This window comes from Chrysochloris asiatica, unplaced genomic scaffold, assembly GCF_000296735.1.
Source record: "Chrysochloris asiatica unplaced genomic scaffold, ChrAsi1.0 scaffold00004, whole genome shotgun sequence".
Taxonomy (NCBI): domain Eukaryota; kingdom Metazoa; phylum Chordata; class Mammalia; order Afrosoricida; family Chrysochloridae; genus Chrysochloris; species Chrysochloris asiatica.
Genome location: NW_006408522.1, coordinates 40,844,923 through 40,864,419, shown reverse-complemented (window position 1 = coordinate 40,864,419; position 19,497 = coordinate 40,844,923). Strand labels below are relative to the sequence as shown.

The 19,497-nt window shown below is 39.6% G+C and overlaps 1 protein-coding gene across 1 annotated transcript in view; it reads left to right on the top strand.

Annotated features, from left to right (window-relative positions):
* LOC102835101 (chromosome unknown open reading frame, human C15orf41) overlaps nt 1-16,452 on the top strand; it is a 344,430-nt gene extending 327,978 nt beyond the window's left edge. The window contains exon 11 of the mRNA XM_006831797.1: nt 16,323-16,452. Within this exon, the coding sequence (XP_006831860.1) occupies nt 16,323-16,452 (130 nt within the window). The remainder of the gene's footprint in view (nt 1-16,322) is intronic.
* The last annotated feature ends 3,045 nt before the right edge of the window (nt 16,453-19,497 follow it).

Genomic DNA, 19,497 nt, shown 5'->3' with positions numbered 1-19,497 from the left:
TATATGTTGTTGTTGTTGTTGTCATATGCCATGGAGTCGGTTCCTAGTCACAGTGACCCTGTACAGGGTTTCCGAGGCTGTACATCTTTACAGGAGCAGAAAGCCTCTTCTTTCTCCTGCAGAACAGCTGGTAGTTTCAAACTGCTGACTATGAAGTTAATAGCGTGATTCATAACCAGCTACCAGAACTCCTATAGAAGCTATTAAAAATGGTGCCCACACCATTTTGTAGCCTTTGTATGTTGTAGAAAAGTCAAAGAACATACTCCTGCTGAACCTGAGAATTAGGCACCTCGAGGATGATCTTTGTGCAAATCCATGTGTCGCACACAAATACTGTTTACTTTTATAGTTTGGTATCTCTTCACTCATCTTAAACACCTTAAGGTATTTGGAAAGGGAGGAAGAAATAAAACAGATGAACCTGCTGAGATAGGGGCAGGAACAGTAGTACTTCATTTTGATTGATGCCTTTACAACCTTATCTCTGAGATAAAAGCCACTGTAAACAAAAGCCTACCTAAATTGATTGTATTTAAAGAAAACAAGAGCCACCTGTGTGCAGCTATTGGCTCCCACCTGCTTACTGTTTCTCCTTAGCAGCCAATTCTCACTTACCACCCCAAGTCACCACCTGAGCCACCTTCAGGGAGTTGGACTCTTGGTTCCTACCAGGCTTTAACGTATTCCATCATCTCCCCCACAACATCCTGGAAAGCACACATTCCCAATAGCAAAACCTCTTCAGAAGTATATGGTAGAGAGAGAGGCATTCGTGCTTGGCACTGACCTTAAATATGCATCTACTAGCCGAAAGGATGGTGGTTTGATCCCAACAAGGGGTGCCTCAAAAGAGACACCTGGTGACTTGCTTCCAGAAGGGCACAGTTCTGCAAGCCCTATGGAGCAGTTGTTCTCTGCACACAAGGGGTTGCTGTAAGTAAGTGCACAATAACTAACATGATGAAGAGGTTATCAGACAAAGGTTTTCTGCTTGAGTTTGGTTGGTTGGTTTCAGATGTCTGATAGCACTCACAGCGTCTGGGAGTGAGAGGAGACAGAGTGAGGATTCCAGTGGATTCATTCATGTATTCATGTATTTGTTCAGCAAATATCTATTGATGGCGTTGGCACCCTGCTGGAACTCCATCTGCACTGTACTATGGAGCTTACGTTCTAGAAGTGTTTGATAAGTGCAAGGCCAAATTAGCCATTTTCTTCTTGTTTCAAAGAACCATATTCTTTGATTGGTTTACCCTACCTGACCATTTTTCCTCATGACCTAGACAGTTCTATTTGGTTTTTACCCTTTCCAGCATGTGCCTTTATAGATCCATAAAATTGGATAGCTTGCTTTGGTGGACCGTGTTGGTTAGCCAAAGAGATTTTGTTTATCATGAAATATTTATTGTGAATAAGACAAAAGATTTAACTACCCATTTAGAGCAAGTCAGGATCTGACATACCTGAAGCATTGTGTCACATTTGGTAAATGATAGATTTATAGGGCAAACACATATCAAGCTTAATCCTTTAGTTATACGACTTTGCCAAGGATAAAAATTCCGATAATTTTTTTATTTTAAGCAGACTTTTATATATCCAAAGCTCATAAATCTCTTTGAGCTTTGAGATAAACGTCTGACTGAACTCTGAGTTACCTTGTGATATTGTAAGATCTGAGCCAAGGAAAGAGAAGAAAGGCTCTATTTCCCTATAGCTAATAATAAAAGCCTATGAGTTAAGGTTCCACTGCTGTTTATAAGGTTTTCAGTGGCATAGGGTCACTATGAGTTGGAACCCACGACTCCTCTCCCAGCCTCATAACAACAACAACTTACAATGTTGGGAGAGAATGTTGAATATACATGGCTTGCCCGTTCAGTCAGAATGCTCTTTATAAGGAAGTATGGCAAAACTTCACCTCATGTACTTTGGACCTGTTATGAAGAGGGAACAGTCCCTGGAGAAGGGCATCATGCTTGGTAAAGCAAAGCGTCAGCCAAAAAAAAACAGAGGAAGACCCTCAACAAGGTGGATTGACCAGTAACTACAACAATTTGGGCTCAAACATAACAGTGATTTTGAGAATGATACAGTCCCAGGTAGTGTTTCATTTAGGTGCATACCTAAATGAAAGGGTCACTGTGAGTTGGAACCAATACCATGGCACCTAACAACAACAACATGTTGAAAATACATTTTTGTGGTAAGCAATATTTATTTACATAATTAAAAGATCTAATTTTATAATGCATGCCTAATCTTCATAAAGTGAAAAGTGAAAAGTTCAGAAATCATTTCAAAATTTATCAGAGTGAGTCTTAGGCTAGATGAACTGGCCACCATCACAATGGACTGACTACAACACTGTCAGCCCAGGCTTTGCCAACTCAATGATCACTCTCCATTCTGGCTGTCATATCAATTATAAATTCTCTGGCATCAAACACTAAATCAGTTGAAATGATGGGCTTGCCTTTGGCATGTTTCCCCGGGGAAATAACTGAGAAACATGTAATAATTCACACAACCAATTTTGTAAACTACCCCAACTTTTGGAAGAAGCCTGGAGTATAAATCCTAGGTAGATAGGATATGATTTGTACCCAAGGTCGGCTGCAAACGTTCTCTCACTGTTAGTCCTTAAATATTTTGTAAGTAAACATGGCTTTGGGTAGTTTGTTACTTTTAAGTTTTCTGTTTCTTTCACGGCATTGAATGTTTCTCTCTTGTTCCCATTTTAATAATGAGTGCTGCCCACCCCTTTTGTCCTATTTTGAAACAAAACCAGGACTGTGGTACTTCAGTTCATCCTCTAGTTTCACAGCTAAATAAGCTAAATATAAAGATGCTTCTAACCCTTCTACTCCTCTGTATCTCTCTGGACCCCTAAGCACACCATTTACTTCCTCCTACCAAATGAAAGGATCGTGGAGAAAATGAAAAAACATAAATACAACATAGCTGGGAACTCACCCGTTCTAGGAAGATATCTAGAAGATTACCATGTCATTGCTCTAGTTAATCTTGTTCTGTGAACCCTTTAGCATTTGTATATCCACTTGGTAACTTATATATTTTATAGTTAATATGAATAAATTTGTTCTTATAGTATTAAAATTTAAGTTGTAAACAACTTCCAGAGAGTATCCTTTCTTTCATGACTGGAATGCAAAACAGAATTGGTGCACGGGCCTGTGTATAGGCAGATTCTTAACAGGTAAATGCAGAGGTCCCGACCATTTTATCAAGAACATTCACTTTCCAAGAAAGCAGAGGGAAGACAAAATATTGTCTGTCTTTGTTTCCTACTCTACCCATCTCACTTTTTCTCTTCTGAGGAGAGATTTATGATAGACGAGAAACACTAAGTTTGACATCTAAGTATAGCCAACATAGGACAAAGTGAAGCCAAAATTAAACACTTTTCCAGATAATTTGATGTGGGCATGAAAAGCCTTAGTTATATAATGAACACCAAGGAGAACTGCAGGTGGTTGCATTTAAAATTTTCTTCAAAAATGTATTTTCTGTTTACTTTTCATGTGGCATAAAAAGCCTAATGTGAATCAGTGTTCATAATAATATTTTACTTTTTTTTGTTCTCAATATTATGGAAAGAGAGTTGATGTTAGAATGAGATAAAGTTGTACTTTTAATAACGAAGATCCATGAATTGACTGTGCATGTTCATAACTAGTGTTCTCTTTAAGTCATTTCAATTTGTAAACACAGACATGCCAAGCCAATAAGTAAATACAACAACCAAGTAACCATATGTATTTCATCTTTAGATACTACCAGAAAAAAGTATATTTGCATTGTATATTAAATTGACCATAGTGCCAGAACTTTATGATGCTCTATTCCGTGATCACCAATCTATTATTATTGTACACACATTTACATACAGGCATAAAGACATACATACTTTGCATATAAACATATGCAAGCATATTTCACTTAGACTGAAAAGTTATTTACAACTGTCTAGAGATACATACAACAGTGATTAACAAGTGCATAACCAATCTACAACACACAGATTAAAACTAAATAAACAGTGTAAGAGTTTATTTTAAAACAAATACAAGATGTTTTATATTTCTTCTCTGTCCTGAACTGTGTGTTTGAAAATGCATTCTTCATAAAAACCACATGCAAGTCTTTTTGATGGCGAAACAATCGACTTCTAACTGCCACATGTCTGCACACATCCTCAAAAGATAGCAGAGACCCCACACAGCAACCCAAAATGAAAAAAAACGGTGTGTGTATATGATTCTCTGCTCTCCTTTCTTTAAAAAAGGAGTGTTCAATTTGCTTATTCATTGAAACAAAAGAGCCCTGGGGTACCATGGTTAAGTGTTAACCGAAAGGTTGGTGGTTCGAACCCACCAGCCACTCTAAGGGAGAACAATGTGACAGTTCTACTCTGTCCAGTGGGGTCACTGTGACTCAGAATTGACTTGATGATGTTTGGTTTGGGGGTTGGGAGCAGAGTTAAATCAATACAATTAGGTTTTGTTTTTTATTTTATTGTCACACACAAGAAACTTGACTAAAATTATTTTGTAATTATCATCCATCAAATGAAATTTGGTTGCTTTATTGACTAGATCTAGATTTGTATTTTAGGACCCTGGTTCATGAACAGGAGTCCTGGTGTGGTGCTGTAGGGTAGGCACTAGACTGCTAACCAGATAATCAGCAGTCCAAACCCACCAGCGACTCCTTGGAAATCCTATATAAGGTCACTGTGAGTTGGAACCATCTAGACAGCACACAACAACAACATTTAGAGTATTCTTTTTTATGTCATCATAATTCAGCTCATTGGGAAGAGAAGTTTGAGATCTGTTTCATGAGTTTCCTTTAATCTTTGCAGAAAATGTTTGTGTTATTATATGAGTTCTGCTGTGGCTCTGTAGGAAAAGCACTCAACCACAAGGTCAGTTTGAACCACAAGGTTGGCAGTTCACACTCACCAGCCACTCCTCAGAAACCCTACACAGGGCCGCTATGAGTAGGAACTGACTTGGCAGTACTTAACAACAATATATGAATCCTACCACCTTTTTCCTTCATATTATATTACTTGTTGTGAAGTACCGTTGAGTCGATTCCGACCCATAGCAACCCTGTATAGGGTTTCCAAGGAGCAGCTGGTGAGCTTGAACCACTGACCTTGCAGTTCAAATGACTTTGTAGTCTGACGCATTAGCCCAGAGCGCCACACCAGGACTCCTCTAAATAGATGTAAACCCAACCTATTTTTTTATATATGTATATATGGAGAGAACTGAGAACATAGATAAGCTAAGTTAAAACTGCAAACATTATAAGGTACATCTCTATCCTAGAGATTTTTATGAGCAAAAATGAGCCTTTGGGGTTCACTGTATTGACCCTTTTTAGCAAATCCAAGCCTTATTTTCTGGGAAAACAAATTTCCACCTCCTCTGCTTCCTTAGATCTGTTGGTTCCATCAGTTTTCCTCATAACCTATTCCAGCTGTTTATTTCCATTGATATGAACAGGCTGTGGCAGTTTTTACTCTGCGTCTCTTTCCTTGTGTTTATATTCTGCCCCATAACTTCTGAATCCCTTCACAGTGCAAAGCACCTCTCTTCTCTGAATGTTATGTAGTAATTAATCCTGTAATTCTCATTCCTTCACTTAGTGCCACCCGATTGCCAAGTGCTTTAATTATGCTTCCTCAAATGTAATCATTTTCATTTCTTTTGCCTGTATCATAGGTGCATGTTCCATACACTTCCTGAAAGTGGTAACACTTAAATCAAAATGAAAAGCTAGGTACCCTTTTTAGTGAGGGACTGTTGGCTGCATAGTTAGAAGAATTATACTTTGTAGATAAGTGGGTCTCAAGCTCATACGCTGGGCTTTTGATACGTCACCTTGCTTCTGAGTCTTTGTTCTTCTATGTTTTCCAGGTGTTGTAAATATTTTTCAGAGTTGGATGACTTTTGTAAGTTCCTATGTAAATACAGGACTCCTGGTATAGTGCTGTAGAATCAGCATTAAACTGTGAACCATACGGTCAGCAGCTCAAACCCATCAGCTGCTCCTTATAAACCCTTTTGCAGGGTAGCTATGAGTCAGAACCGGCTCAATGGCACTTAACAGCAATGTAAATACAGTGTATAATGAGAGACTGCATAGTGGCCCCGAGTGCACGTCATACACCTAGGCTTCGGAGGCTGGCCCTGCCACTTACAAACCATGAGACCTTCTGTGCCTCAATTTATTCGCCTGCTAAATGGGGATAATTATTGTGCCCCCCCCCACCTCCTAGGGTTAGTATCAGTATCAAATTAGTCCATACGTATAAAAATATTTGAAAGTGCTTTTCACAAAATAAGTGTTCAATGAATGTTACCGTGGTACTATAGGATAAGCACTGGACTGCCAACTGCAAGGTTGGTGGTTCAAACCCACCAGCTGCTCCTCAGAAACTGACTTAACAGCATTTAATGCCAAATAGGTTTGGTACCTAAAATATTAGTTACTTCTTCTTTGGTAACAATTGTAATCATATTATTTTACATGTTTGGACATCCTCTTTGTAGCCATAGTGACTGGTCAGGGACCCTTGAAATTTGTGGAGACCTAGGAGTTAAAAGTATTTTCAAAAACAGCTGCAACAAGGAGCTGCTGGAAATTCAAACCAGACTCAGAAGAGGACGTGGAATGAGGGATATCATTGCTGACGTCAGATGGATCTTAGCTGAAAGCAAAGAATAGCAAAAAGATGATTAGTTGTGCTTTATTGACTATGCAAAGACTTTCAACTGTGGGGATCATGAGAAGAATGGATATTCCAGAACACATAACTGTGCTCATGAGGAACCTGTACATAGACAAGGGGAAGTCATTCGACCAGAACAAGAGGATACTGAATAGTTTAAAATTAGGGAAAACATGTGTCGGGATATATTCTTTCACCATACTTGTTCACTCTGTTTGCTGAGCAAATAATTTGAGAAGCTGGGTTATATGAAGAACGTGTGATATACAGATGCTGGAAGCAAACAGAACTTAAACTACTTACTGATGAAGATCAAAGACCGCAGGGTTCAGTATGGGTTGCACCTCAGTGTAAAAAAAAAATGAAAACCCCTCACAACTGGACCAATAAATAACATCATGATAAATGGAGAAAAGATTGAAGTTGTTAAAGACTTCATTTTGCTTGGATCCACAATCAACACTCATAGAAGCAGAAGTAAAGAAATCAAATCATGTATTGCATTAGGCAAACCTGCTGCACAAGACCTCTTTAAAGTGTTTAAGAACAAAGATATCAGTTGGAGGACCAATATACGTCTGATTCAAGCCATGTTATTTTCTTTTCTTTCTTTCTTTCTTTTTTTTTCATCTTTTTATTGTGAATTGAATGAAGGTTTACAGAGCAGATAATCAGTTTTACATTCAACAAGGCCTGGTATTTTCAGTAGCCTTGTATGAATGTGAAAGTTGGAAAATGATTAAGGAAAACCATGGAAGAATTGATACATTTAAATTATGGTGCTGGGAAGAGTATTAAAAGTACCCTAGACTGTGAGAAGGACAAACCAATCTGTGTTAGAAAAAGTACAGCCAGAATGCTCCTTAGAAGCCAGGATGTTGAGACTTTCTCTCTCATACTTTGGACATGTATTAGGAGGAACCAGTCCCTGGAGAAGGACACCCTGCTTGGTAAAATAGAGGGTCCGTGAAAAAGGGGGAGACCCCCAATGAGCTGGATTGGCACAGTGGCAGCAGCAATGGGCTCATGCAGAACACCAGTGGTGAGGATGGTGAAGGACTGGGCCGTGTTTCATTTTGTTGTACACTGAGTCACTGCAAGTCAGAGGCAACTCAGCAACACCTAGCAACAGGAATTCAAGTGGCTTCAGGAAACCAGTCAAGGAGTTAGAATACCAAAGCTGTTTTTGTTGTTGTTAAGTGCCATCAAGTCAGCTCCAACTCATAGCCATCCTGAAAAGGGATCTTGGGAGCAGCTGGGGAGCTTGAACCACTGACCTTGCAGTTCAAACTGACCTTGCAGTGCATCACATTGGCCCATATTTAGCATTGTGATTGTTGCTGTGGTCTTTTTAAGTGCTGTTGAGTCAGTTCCGACTCATCGTGACCCTAGGCACAACAGGACAAAATACCACCCAGTCTGACACCAGCCTCACAGTTATTTTGAGCCCATTGTTACTGCCACCGCGGCATTTCATCTCGTTGGGGGGAGGGGGGTCTTCCTTTTTTTTTCTGACCCTTCACTTTTTCAAGAATGATGACCTTGTCCAGGGACTGGTCCTTCCAGACATGTCCAAAGTATGAGAGACAAAGTCTCAAAGAGATATCTAAATTCCTGCATCTGCCTTTCATTTCATGGTATTTCCAATCACCTCAGGTGCATGAGAGAGCTGAACAGTGAATAAGGGAGCCCAAAGAAGAGTGGATGCCTTTGATTTATGGTGTTCGTGAAGAATAATAAATATGCAGTGGACTGTCAAACGAAGGAACAAATCTGTATTGGATGAAGTATAGCCAGAATGCTTCTTAGAAATGAAGATCATGAGACTTTATCTCACCAAATTTGATCATGTTACCCATACCTTCAGAAGGACAGAAATGTTTGGTAAAGTGTTGTTGATGTTGTTAAGTGCCATCAAGTCAGTTCCGACCCATAGCGACCTTGCATAGGTTTTCTGAGGAGCAGCTGGTAAGCTTGAACTGCCAACCTTGCAATTCAAACGGCTTTGCAGTCTGGTACATTAACCCACATTGCCACACCAGTATAGGGGTCAGCAAAAAAAAAAAAAAAAAGAAAGCCCTCAATGATATGAATTGACATAGTAGCTGCAACAATAGACTCAAACATAGCCCACTGTGATTGTGTGATTGTGAGGCTGACACCGGACGAGTTCTTTGTGAGTCAGAACCGATTAGACAGTACCTAACAACAAGAGTCCTGGTGTGGTGTTGTGGGTTAATGTGTCAGGCTGCAAAGCCATTTGAACTGCAAGGTCAGCAGTTCAAGCACACCAGCTACTTGAAAACTCTATACAGGGTCACTATGGGTTGGAACCAACTCAACAGCACTTAACAACAACAAAAAGAGCAGCCACCTTTCATTTCAGCACTTTCTGAAGAAAATGCCTCAAAAGAAAGGGGAAAGTATAATAAAAAGCTAATAGTCTTCTCATCTCTCCATAGCTGAAAATATCCAAATAATTCCTGTATTATAGGGTAAAATAGAGGGCAGTTGAAGAAGGAGGCAGTTGTTTGTCATGTAGTTAAGAGAGTAAGCAAGTCCTTCCTTGATTTTATATTTTGAGACCCCAGTTTTCTGTCTGTACCTTTGAGTTTCCCAGAGGCCTCTAGAAACCCTTAGACTGAGAGGCATGACTTAGCCCTTTTACCATATGCTGTCATATTTTGGTAATCTGGAATGATCAGAGACTGTCTTTGTACAGCCAGATTTTTCTGGAAAACCAAGAACAAGAATTTACTTGTGAAATACGATTTTTTTTTTTAAATTCTTGGGGACAATATTTAAAAATATTTAAATATTTTAAAATATTACAGATTTCACCATCTTGTACATTTAAACAAAATGTTACCAGCACTATTTTTCCTGGTTTATCCTTAGTACCTATTGAGATTGAAAAAGTCTCTTTGCCCAAAAATCAAACATCCTTGGGTTTACACAATCTGAGTTGGGTTTTGATTTTGGTTTTTGGTGTTTGTTTGTCTTTTTAATGCTTTTGCCCCAGTTGTCAGCAGTCACAGACATTATCTGGCAAGGTGTTCAGCCAGTAGTATACCTGACTTTGTTGTTGTTGTTGTTGTTGTTGTTGTTCTTAAGTGCCGTGGAGTCGGATCCGACCCATAGCGACCCTATACCAGGTTTCTGAGGAATGACTGGTGAGCTTGAACTGCCGATCTTGCAGTTTAAAGGGCTTTGCAGTCTGGCACATTAACCCACAACACCACACCAGTAGTCCCTACCTTACTTTAACCACCTTCAAATTTGGAGCTTCAGAAACCTGATGGCCAACCTGTAACACCAAAATCACAACTCAGAAAAGCATGCAAAATTCTTCCTCAGATACTGTTGGACTCAAGGGTGCAGTTCCTCCCTGTCTTTTAGCCATAGGCCACTCTCAGTTCCTTGCCAGAGGTCGCTGCCTCAATACAGTTTACCTAATCCAAGTGTACAAGCAGAAAAGGCAGTAGAATCATTGGAAAGCAAAGCGGAAGTCAGTGTTTTGTAAGCTAATCACAGAAGTGATATCCTATCCCTTCTGCTGTCCTCCATTTGTTAGAAACAAGTCACCAGGTCCAGCCCATATTCAAGGGGAAAAGATGACTCAAGGTTATAAACACTGAGAGGCAGGGGGTCACTGGAGCCCTTGAAGTCCACCTACCACGATATCTCTCTGCAATTCTTAGTCACAACTCAGAAAGACTACACCATCACTTTAGGTCTTCATTTTCATTGCTACTGTTGCCTAGTTTAATCTGAATGTTTCTCTTAGGTATCTCCCCTCCTACTGATCAAAATGATAAGACTGTTTTCTCGGGAGTGAGTCATAGATAGAGCCTATATGGTAGCTAAGTGGTTTATCTTTCAGCTCGTTTTTTACTGAGAAGATGAACCTTATGTTTAGGGACAGATTACTGACAAATTTGCTAAAGAGTTTCACACCTCTGTAAATATGTCTTAGTGTTACCCATACCTTGAAATCTGTCTGTTCACCGGTAAGTAAATCATCCATCTATGGGAAGAGATGTGGCCAATTAAAATAGTTTCCTCCAATCTTTTCTAACCTGAAGCTCTTTAAAACAATCAGATAAAATTTTTGCCAAGCCCTTATATGATCATTGTGGTTTTAGAATCCCTCTACTTAAAAAAAAACATAAGACTGAAAGACCCTGTGGATCCCATTTGAATCATCAACTTAAAAAAAAAGGGAGGTAAGTTTTCATTTGTCTTAGGACAGTGCTTGCTTGGTGTGCTTGAAGACCTGTTGCTATGACTTTACACAACCCTTCAGGAATCTCTGACAAAACCGGAAGCTCTGAATTAGATCTCTAAGTTAGGGGTTAATGACTTAAATGCTTGCAGGGGAACACGAGTGAGTGAGGCAGCGCATAAGGAAAGAAAGATGTTCTCTCCATTTCTTTCTTGAAATATGAAGCTTTCTCAGGTTATCTCTGCTTTCGCTAATTGACAGAGGTGTGAGTATGGAGAACTAAGTATCTATAAGAGAATCCACAGTGCGTTCTTCTTGTTAATAAATGAACCCCTAACACTGAGCATCTGCCTCAGGGAGTTGCAGAAGGGTGGGGACACCACAACTCAAAAGCATCAATTCTTCTACGGTCTTCCTATCTACCTACCTACCTACTAGGAATGGGTTAATAAATGTGGTCTGAACACTGTTTGGCATATACAAATATAAGAGCTTCATGTTAATTACTAACATTGTTGTGACTTAATATTACTATTACTATCTCTGTGACCTCGAGATATGTCACTATTGTGCTCATTCTAAGAGCTCTAGAGGTGTTGTGGGTTAAGCATTCAACTGCTAACCACAAGAGCAGTGGTTCAATCCCAGCAGCCGCTGCATGGGAGAAAGATGAGGCGATCTGCTCCTATAAAGATTCATAGCTTTGACAATGGCTAAGAACTGTCAGCATACCTGTATCTACAGAGTGGCAACTGAGTCATTGACCAACTACAAAGCTGTCTGATCCTCTTATTACTAACCGTGTGTTCTCCATCTTATCCTGGAGAGCATATATCATGTATCTGGCACTGTGATAAACACAGAGAACACAGATATAACTAAAGCATGGTCTTGGCCCTCGGTAGACAAATAGCGCAAGAAGTGAAAATGGTAAAGCAGAGCAATACTCTTTGGGAGACAGATACAAAAGCCACAAAAGATACCCAGCTTTAGTTCCAGTCTCCCATGTAATTTCTCTAAATATCCTAAATGAAAGGAAACTAGAGAACACATTTTGAACATAAGATTTTAGGCCGTCTTTATGTATGAAAAACTTCATCATTCATACCCTCAAGGTCTGCCATGGTTCTCGAATTTCACCTCCCTTTATTTAAGAGCAATTTGTTGTTGTTTTTCTCATTTGGTGGTATTTTGTTTGCAAGCAAAATGATTTGTTCAAAACTGATTCACCTTCCCGTGTGTACTCCACAGAAGTATTTAAAATCCATTTGATCTCATTACTTGGCCCAAGTGTAGTAATGTTAGCATCATGATAAATCTAGAAATGTGTTTGCGGAATCATTTCAGATACATACATACGTCCCATTACTGAGTGTCCCTGGACCAGTTAGGAAGGCTGCAATTCTGGTAGCAGACCAGCCCCTTTACTTAACACATTCCCTTAGACCCAGACTCTGTTTTCTTTTAAACACTGTTAACAGAGTCTCTTTGATTTTTATTGGTCACAAAGGTTATATTTGCCTTCCCAGTGATCTCATTCTTGTCTAGTGGTACTACAATAAATGGGAAAAGGAATCAAAAAGGTGAAATTGCCCCAACCCATAACCGTGTACTTGACCCACATAAAAATGTGCTCAGCTCCTGTTTTCTTCCAGTTTTATACCTTTCAGAAAGAATTGCTACCATTGGATTGCTTGTTTTGTTTTTTTCCAAATTATCAACCAAAACGATCCCATCTGTTATTTCAGATAAGGAATTGATTATATAGAGTTGCTTAATGTGGCCAACCTCTTCTAAAACAAATAATGTTGCTGAAAAGTTTTCCTAGCTGCATCTGATAATCTCTGGGCCCTGAGCTGTCTGGGAAATCTCAGAAGTCCCCTAAAGTGAGTGTCAGGAAGCGAGCCAAATCTTGCTCTGCCTTTAAATTCCCAGGTTTGTCACCCTCAAAAAATACCGATTATTTTTATCACACAAAGATCTCATACTTTGAAAACCTCCGTCTACCAATCTCCATTTACACCGGAAAGTTGTGTTTCCTCATTTTTCATTAAGCATTTATTGCCAACCAGTGTTTAAGCTGTACGAGAGTGCTAGTGTTACGCACCTAAGTTAATATAATTCCATCCAGAAGCTAAGAAACAAAAGACTTAGACGGTCAAGTCTCATTATGAGTCTCTACTAAAAATAATTCATAGAGCTGTCTTTTTACCTTCAGGTGGTCTTGGTTGTGAATGACTACACAAAGTGCTCAGATTCATAGTTCTGCAAAACCTTTCTGGGCTGCAGATTTCCCCGGTTGTCCCACAAGTGAAACAAGTCCATTTTCTTGAGCGTCCACGTGTTTCCCCAGCCTGGCTTTTCTGCCTAGAAAGTGCCCTTTTCGTAAAGAGCTGTCATGCTGCGTGTTCTTTGGCGTATGATTTAGCTGTTCCGGGAAAGTGCAGGCTGCTCTCGCTCTCTGAGTGCTGGTGATATGTGTTTTTGTTTTATTAAATCTTAAAATACTGGGCTTGTTGTTTATGATCCCCATATATTCTTTTGTTCTTCTCAGTGACTGGTTAGATCACCTTTTTTTCTCCATTTGTAGAAATATTAGTGCCTTTCTGAAGAACATCCTGGTCTCCAGAAGAGCTGCATAGTAAAATGGAGGAATGTGTTGAGTTTAATGTTAGCTCTGTCACTGATAAGGAGGTTGGAGGCTTCTCAGACATGGTCCACAGATTTACATGTCTTCCTGCTCTTGCCAGCATTGGTTTTGACAAATCTAGGATCTTTGGTTAGGAAAGTTCTTAGGTTAAGAAAGGCTGATTCACAGACAGCTCTTACCCGGACATTATATGTTAAGTAACTCTGCCCTCATTTTGAAACTGTTGAACCAGCCTCTGCAGGGAAACAAATTCTTTATCACAATCACCTTCACTTGCTGCACCTGCAGCTTTTAGGTCACTGAAAAGCCTTTGAGCCTTCTCTTGCACCAAAGTCAGGCTAAATAGGGACGATATACACTTGTTCCAACTTAACCTACAAATTCCATTTAAAGCCACTCTGGAATAGATCTCGACTTAAAAACACTCTCTTAGGAAAAGATCTTGTTCAATACCTGTGAAATAGCAATCATATCTTCCAGTGACCAGACAACTGTTTGTGATTGAAAATTACTAAGAAACCCTGGATTAAATGGCAACAAATTCTTATCCAGGTGTGAGCTTGTGTGCATATGACCTCTGAGGCCTACAGCTATATGCCACAGGTAGCCCAAGCCTTGTAACCTCCTCAATAGACACTCTTCCTCATAGGTACTGAGGAGAAGTGCGTCTCTTTGGCCAGTCCTGAGTTCAGGTAACTCTTGTAGGGCCTGGTGCTCCGGGACTTCTTATCCCACCCACCTACTGCGTCCTTAGAGCAATTCAGTTAATGGACTCAGGTTTCTGCCCTTGCATAGAGGAAACTCAAAAAGTTCCAGTTCATCTTGAATGCAACTGGAGATTGAATCTCTTACTGAAGTGAATCCCCAAATGAACCATTACGTGACATACAAATGAACTTGTTCCTGTACATCCAGTATCTCGTAGCCCATCCTCTGCTGTTAGTTTTGGCAAGTATACTGTAGCATATAATAAATCACAGAAGGAAAAAGCTTTCTGGCCTAGCATGGTTCAGCCTATTGTAATGTTCAAATACAGAAAGCAGTTCTGTTTTTAGACATCCTTTTACTAACCCAACATTCATAATTTATGATTTCACTGTAAAATTCCTGCAACGCTACACCAAAAGTAGTGCTGCCCTTTAATTAGGAGTTCTCAGTAGGAAAAATGTAAAACTGATGTGTAGAACATCTCCCCATGCATGGTGATTGATAGTGATTACATCTTTATGAACCCAACCTAAAGGTCTCAACTTTTGATGGGCCAAGAAATCTACAGGGCCACTTCCTGAGCTTGCATAGTGGGGACTGGTCATGCTAAGGAAATCATAATTAGTCAGAGGCACGATTAAAAATTTTTGAGGTTTTAAAACTGTGCCAGTCTCAAGCCTATGTGTCATTAACTCTCATTTTCATGGTAAGAACCTATAACCAGATAAAATGCTGTGTCCACACTCAGGTGATGAGGCTGAGGGAACAGGTTAAAGAGAATAGAGGTATCTTTGAAGAGTCCCATGAGTCATATAGAGTTTGTTTTTGTTTGTTTGTTTTGAAGTCTCAAAATGGCAGTAGTGGCTTCTGGCCCTCTTGGTGTGTGAATGGAATATTAAAGCCCATTGTTGTTGTTGTTGTTGTTAAGTGCCGTGGAATTAGTTCTGACTCATAGCGGCCCTCTATCGTGTTTCTCAGGAGTGGCTGGTGAGTTTGAACCTCCAACTGTATGGTTCAAACCAACCTTACAGTCTAGGGCTTATCCTACAGTACCACACCAGGACTCCATTACAGCCCGAGGAAGATCTAAAACTGTGCCATTTGAAAAATTATTTTTCAAACGTTCTTCTGCCCCCATTACTTAAAAATGTTGTTGTTTTTGTTAAGTATCATCAACTTTCAACTCACAGCGACCCTGTATACAGTTTCTGAGGAACAGCTGGTGGGTTTGAACTGCCAGCTTTGCAGTTAGCAATCTAGTGCTTATCCTATAGTCCCACACCAGGACTTCTTAGATGAAAATAGACACATTTATTAGTGAAGACATTACCCCTTAGGAGGCATCCCTCGGTAGTACATACAGCCAACATTCTCAACTACTGATCAAAAGGTTGGAGGTTTGAATTCACCTATAGGATCCTCAGAAGGAAGACCTGGAAATCTACTTGTAAAAAGTCATCCATGGTAGCCCTTTGGAGCACAGTTGTACTCTGGCACGCAGGGGGTTGTGCCATGAGGAGTAATCAGCTCGAGAGCAAGTGGTTTGGTTTTGTTTTTAATTGTAGGAGACTAAAATCTCAAATCTGATACTTCCCAGTTAAAGTTACCTTAAGCTCGGCGCTGAATCTCCTTATTGTGTTTTATTCTTTCATCACTTAAGTAATCACATCAGCATGAGCTGTTAACACCTCACTGAAATTCAGGTAACTAGAAGAGTTCATATCTTTGAAATACTATAACTTCCTTAAAAAAAAAAAAAAGAAAGCCATCCAAGGTGATAATATTTGTATTGAGTTTTGTGGATATAAATTCAACTACTTTTAGTCATAATCATAGCAAATATAACAAAAACTTGGTGAAATGGAGACATTTACTTACTTGGGACAATACTAATGTTTCAAAAATGTCTGTTTTTTTTCTGGAGCTGTGTTACATACTGCTGAATGGTATTTTCTCATGTCTTTCAGATTTGGACCTGGCTTAGTCATCTATTGGTATGGATTTATCCAGGAGCTAGACTGTAACCGGGAGAGGGGCATCTTGCTCAAAGCCTGTTTCCCTACAGACATTGTCACCTTATGCCATAGCATAGCTTGACCCTCAAGACCCTGAAAGAGAAGCTGGGAGGAGAAGGTGAATCCGGAAGCAGTTTTAATTTCCTGCAGTGTAAACTCCTGGCAACATCTGACCTGAACTTCAGCTGAATTCTTGCTGCCTGTAGTCATCACACCGCTACCTCGGTAGACAAACCTATCAGGAGTCCTGTCTTCCGTCATCCTTTGCCGATGTGAACAGCCAAGAACTACAGACACAACCCACTCATTATCAGCATTTCTGTCTGTGTCAAACAGTTAGTTTATAGATAGTCATAATCTTTCTTCCTTCCGGATGGTTTCTCCTTGTATACGGAACAAAAGAAAAAATGCAGAGACTGAAAGGTGTGAGTTTTCAGTTCCCCTCCCAGTCACCAAATCACCCTCCTATTTTCTCCCCTAAGGCTCCTTTCATTATCTCTCCCTCCTCCTTTCTTTCCAGACTCCCATATACCCAGTGTTGCATTACACTCTAATGGAATAATCTAGCACAAACCTAGAAAAGCTGAAGTCAGAAACTAAATTTTCACTCTCACTGGTGGGGCTCCAGTAGACCTAGATGGTATCGTGAGCTATACATTCATTTTGTCCAGTGTTTATGATTTCCTGGCTTGTGTGGCATTAAGCCAAGCTGGGGGGAAAAAAAAACAAAAAAGTATGAGTTATTTTTACAATACTTACTTAAACTCCAAACATTTAACTTTTATCTAATATAAAACTTAGTTACATCATGTTTGGGAGCCAAACTACTTCTTTGGGTCAAGGCCTAAAGACAAGACAATTGAAGTTCAGTGAAGACAGTGGTGATTTCATTTTTAATCATGGCTGGTTGTCAGTTTGCATATTACCCAGTATTTTTACAAGTAAAATTGTTTTAAAAGCACATTTCTGTATACTGCTTTGTATCTGCTTTTTATACCAAACAATTATCCAACAAATAATGTAGGCATTAGAAATGTTGAGCTTTAATTGAATTAAGTGTCCAGAAAGAAGCCTAACATAATTTTTTAATCTAAGTAGGGGAGGTTTTGTATCTGTTCACTTTAATTTATTCATTTTTTAATATATACTGCAGAACAAATTTCAGTCTAAAGCAAAGCATCAATAGATTAATTATAATTAGTAAAATGCTTTTCCCTTATGCAGACAGAGCATAATAATTTTTGTAATGTCAAAAAATGATTTTTGAAATAATAAAAATGTAACTTTCACAAACAGCTAAGTTACAGTGCTTGCGTGTTATTTCAGAAGACTGCCGTTTGTACTGGATTCCTTTGGTGTTGAGGAAGGTTTGTAAAGGTCTGCCAGCTACCTTTTCTGTCAAGGGATACTAATAGTGAGCTGGGTGTGTCTTAGTTGTGGGCTGCATTAGACAAAAGAGAAGGAAGAGATGAAATGGTAAGGAGACATCAGGCAAGCTTTGTTTTAGTGTCAAATTCATCATCCAAGTTTTGAGAGTGAAATAGAGCAGTTTGAAAACACCACTGTTACCATGCTCTGGATCGTTTACACATCTAGACATAACAACAGTTTTGTTTTAACAACAGTTTTGCTGCAAAATATGTATATGTATTATTTTTAATCAAAACTGTTGTCAAAAGCAGTTTTCATGGTGTGCACTAAGCTGTTTTTCCTTCTTTAGGTATAACTGACTTTATCGGCACAGATGTTGAAAAGTTTGTGCAAGCCTACTCAAGGCTTTGTGTATTTATACATTAAGCCAATTTTCAATGAGGGTGCACAGATTATTTTATTTTTTTGCTAAAAAGGTGCTTGCCTTTTGTATTTATTCTTCTCCGCATGCCCTGACATCGTGTGTTGTGAGAAGGTACTCGTGTTTTCCTGCAAAGGGACCACCTCCTGTTTCTGAAGGAGGCTTTCAGATTTGGCCCTTACACATGGGAAATAAACCAGCAAACTATATACTGCGATAAAATTACAACTTATTCAAAATTAAGCTGTTTCCCACACAAAAGTGAATGTAATTATTATATGTACTCCTTTTGAACTGGAGGGTGTGGCGGAAGAGAGTAATGTTCCCAAATTGAAAGCTTAGAGACTCCTTGTTCTTTTTCTTATATATTAAAAAGACTTGTCATTGTGAATATTGTTTGTTTCTTTATTGTTTGGGTTTAGACAATATAAACATCAGCCCTAGAAATTAGACAAGGGGTGACAACTTTGTTGTTGTTGTTGTCATCATCATTAGAATTTTAGCATTTGAGCCAAATCTTGTTCAATGGGACATCCTGCAAACTGAGCTAATGAATCACATCAAGCCAGAAAAGCAGGAGTGTAAATAAAGCACAAAGCTAAATGATGTTCTTTCTGGCATATACACCTAGTCCTCACTAATTGAGCATCTTGTTATCTCACATTTCGCTTTTTTACTTTTTTTGACAATAGTAAAATGTCTGCTTAAATCACCTTAAAAGCAAGTAAGGAATGTTTTGAGTGAGAGTATGTTTTGAGTGAGAGAGTGCTTTGCTTGTGAGCCCCTAGTGCTTGTTCCCTCCCATCCCATCTCTTCCTCTCCCCTCCAAGTCTTGGATGTGATGTGAATAAAGTTGAAATAGATTTTTTTTTTAAATAATAAAATAGGCCAGACGCAGGGCCTTGAATCATCCACCTAAACACACCATTCGTGGCCTGATCTATATCTGGCTAGACCCACATACTGCTGACTACCCTGTCATCGGAGCGGAGCTTCAGCTTCACACCCATTAAGTCTTTGAGGAAATAGATGGGTGTAGACAGGATGCCAGCGGCCACTTCACTGCAGACCCCAAGACCTGACATTTGTGTCTTTAAGGGCTGTTGGACCAGCAGACAGTGGGCCCAGATGGGTGGACATTTCCATGGACTGAACAGCAAGAACTGAACATGGATCTCCTAGGTGGGTCCCTTCCTGACCCAGTCAGCTCTTCCTCTAGTTTGCACAAGCTGACCTACCTCCTAAAGTGGGTATGTCAGAGACAAGCAAGCTGTGGATGGCGGCTGCGGGAAAGAAGCAGCCCCGTGGGCCCACCTCCAAAATGAATCTTGGGGC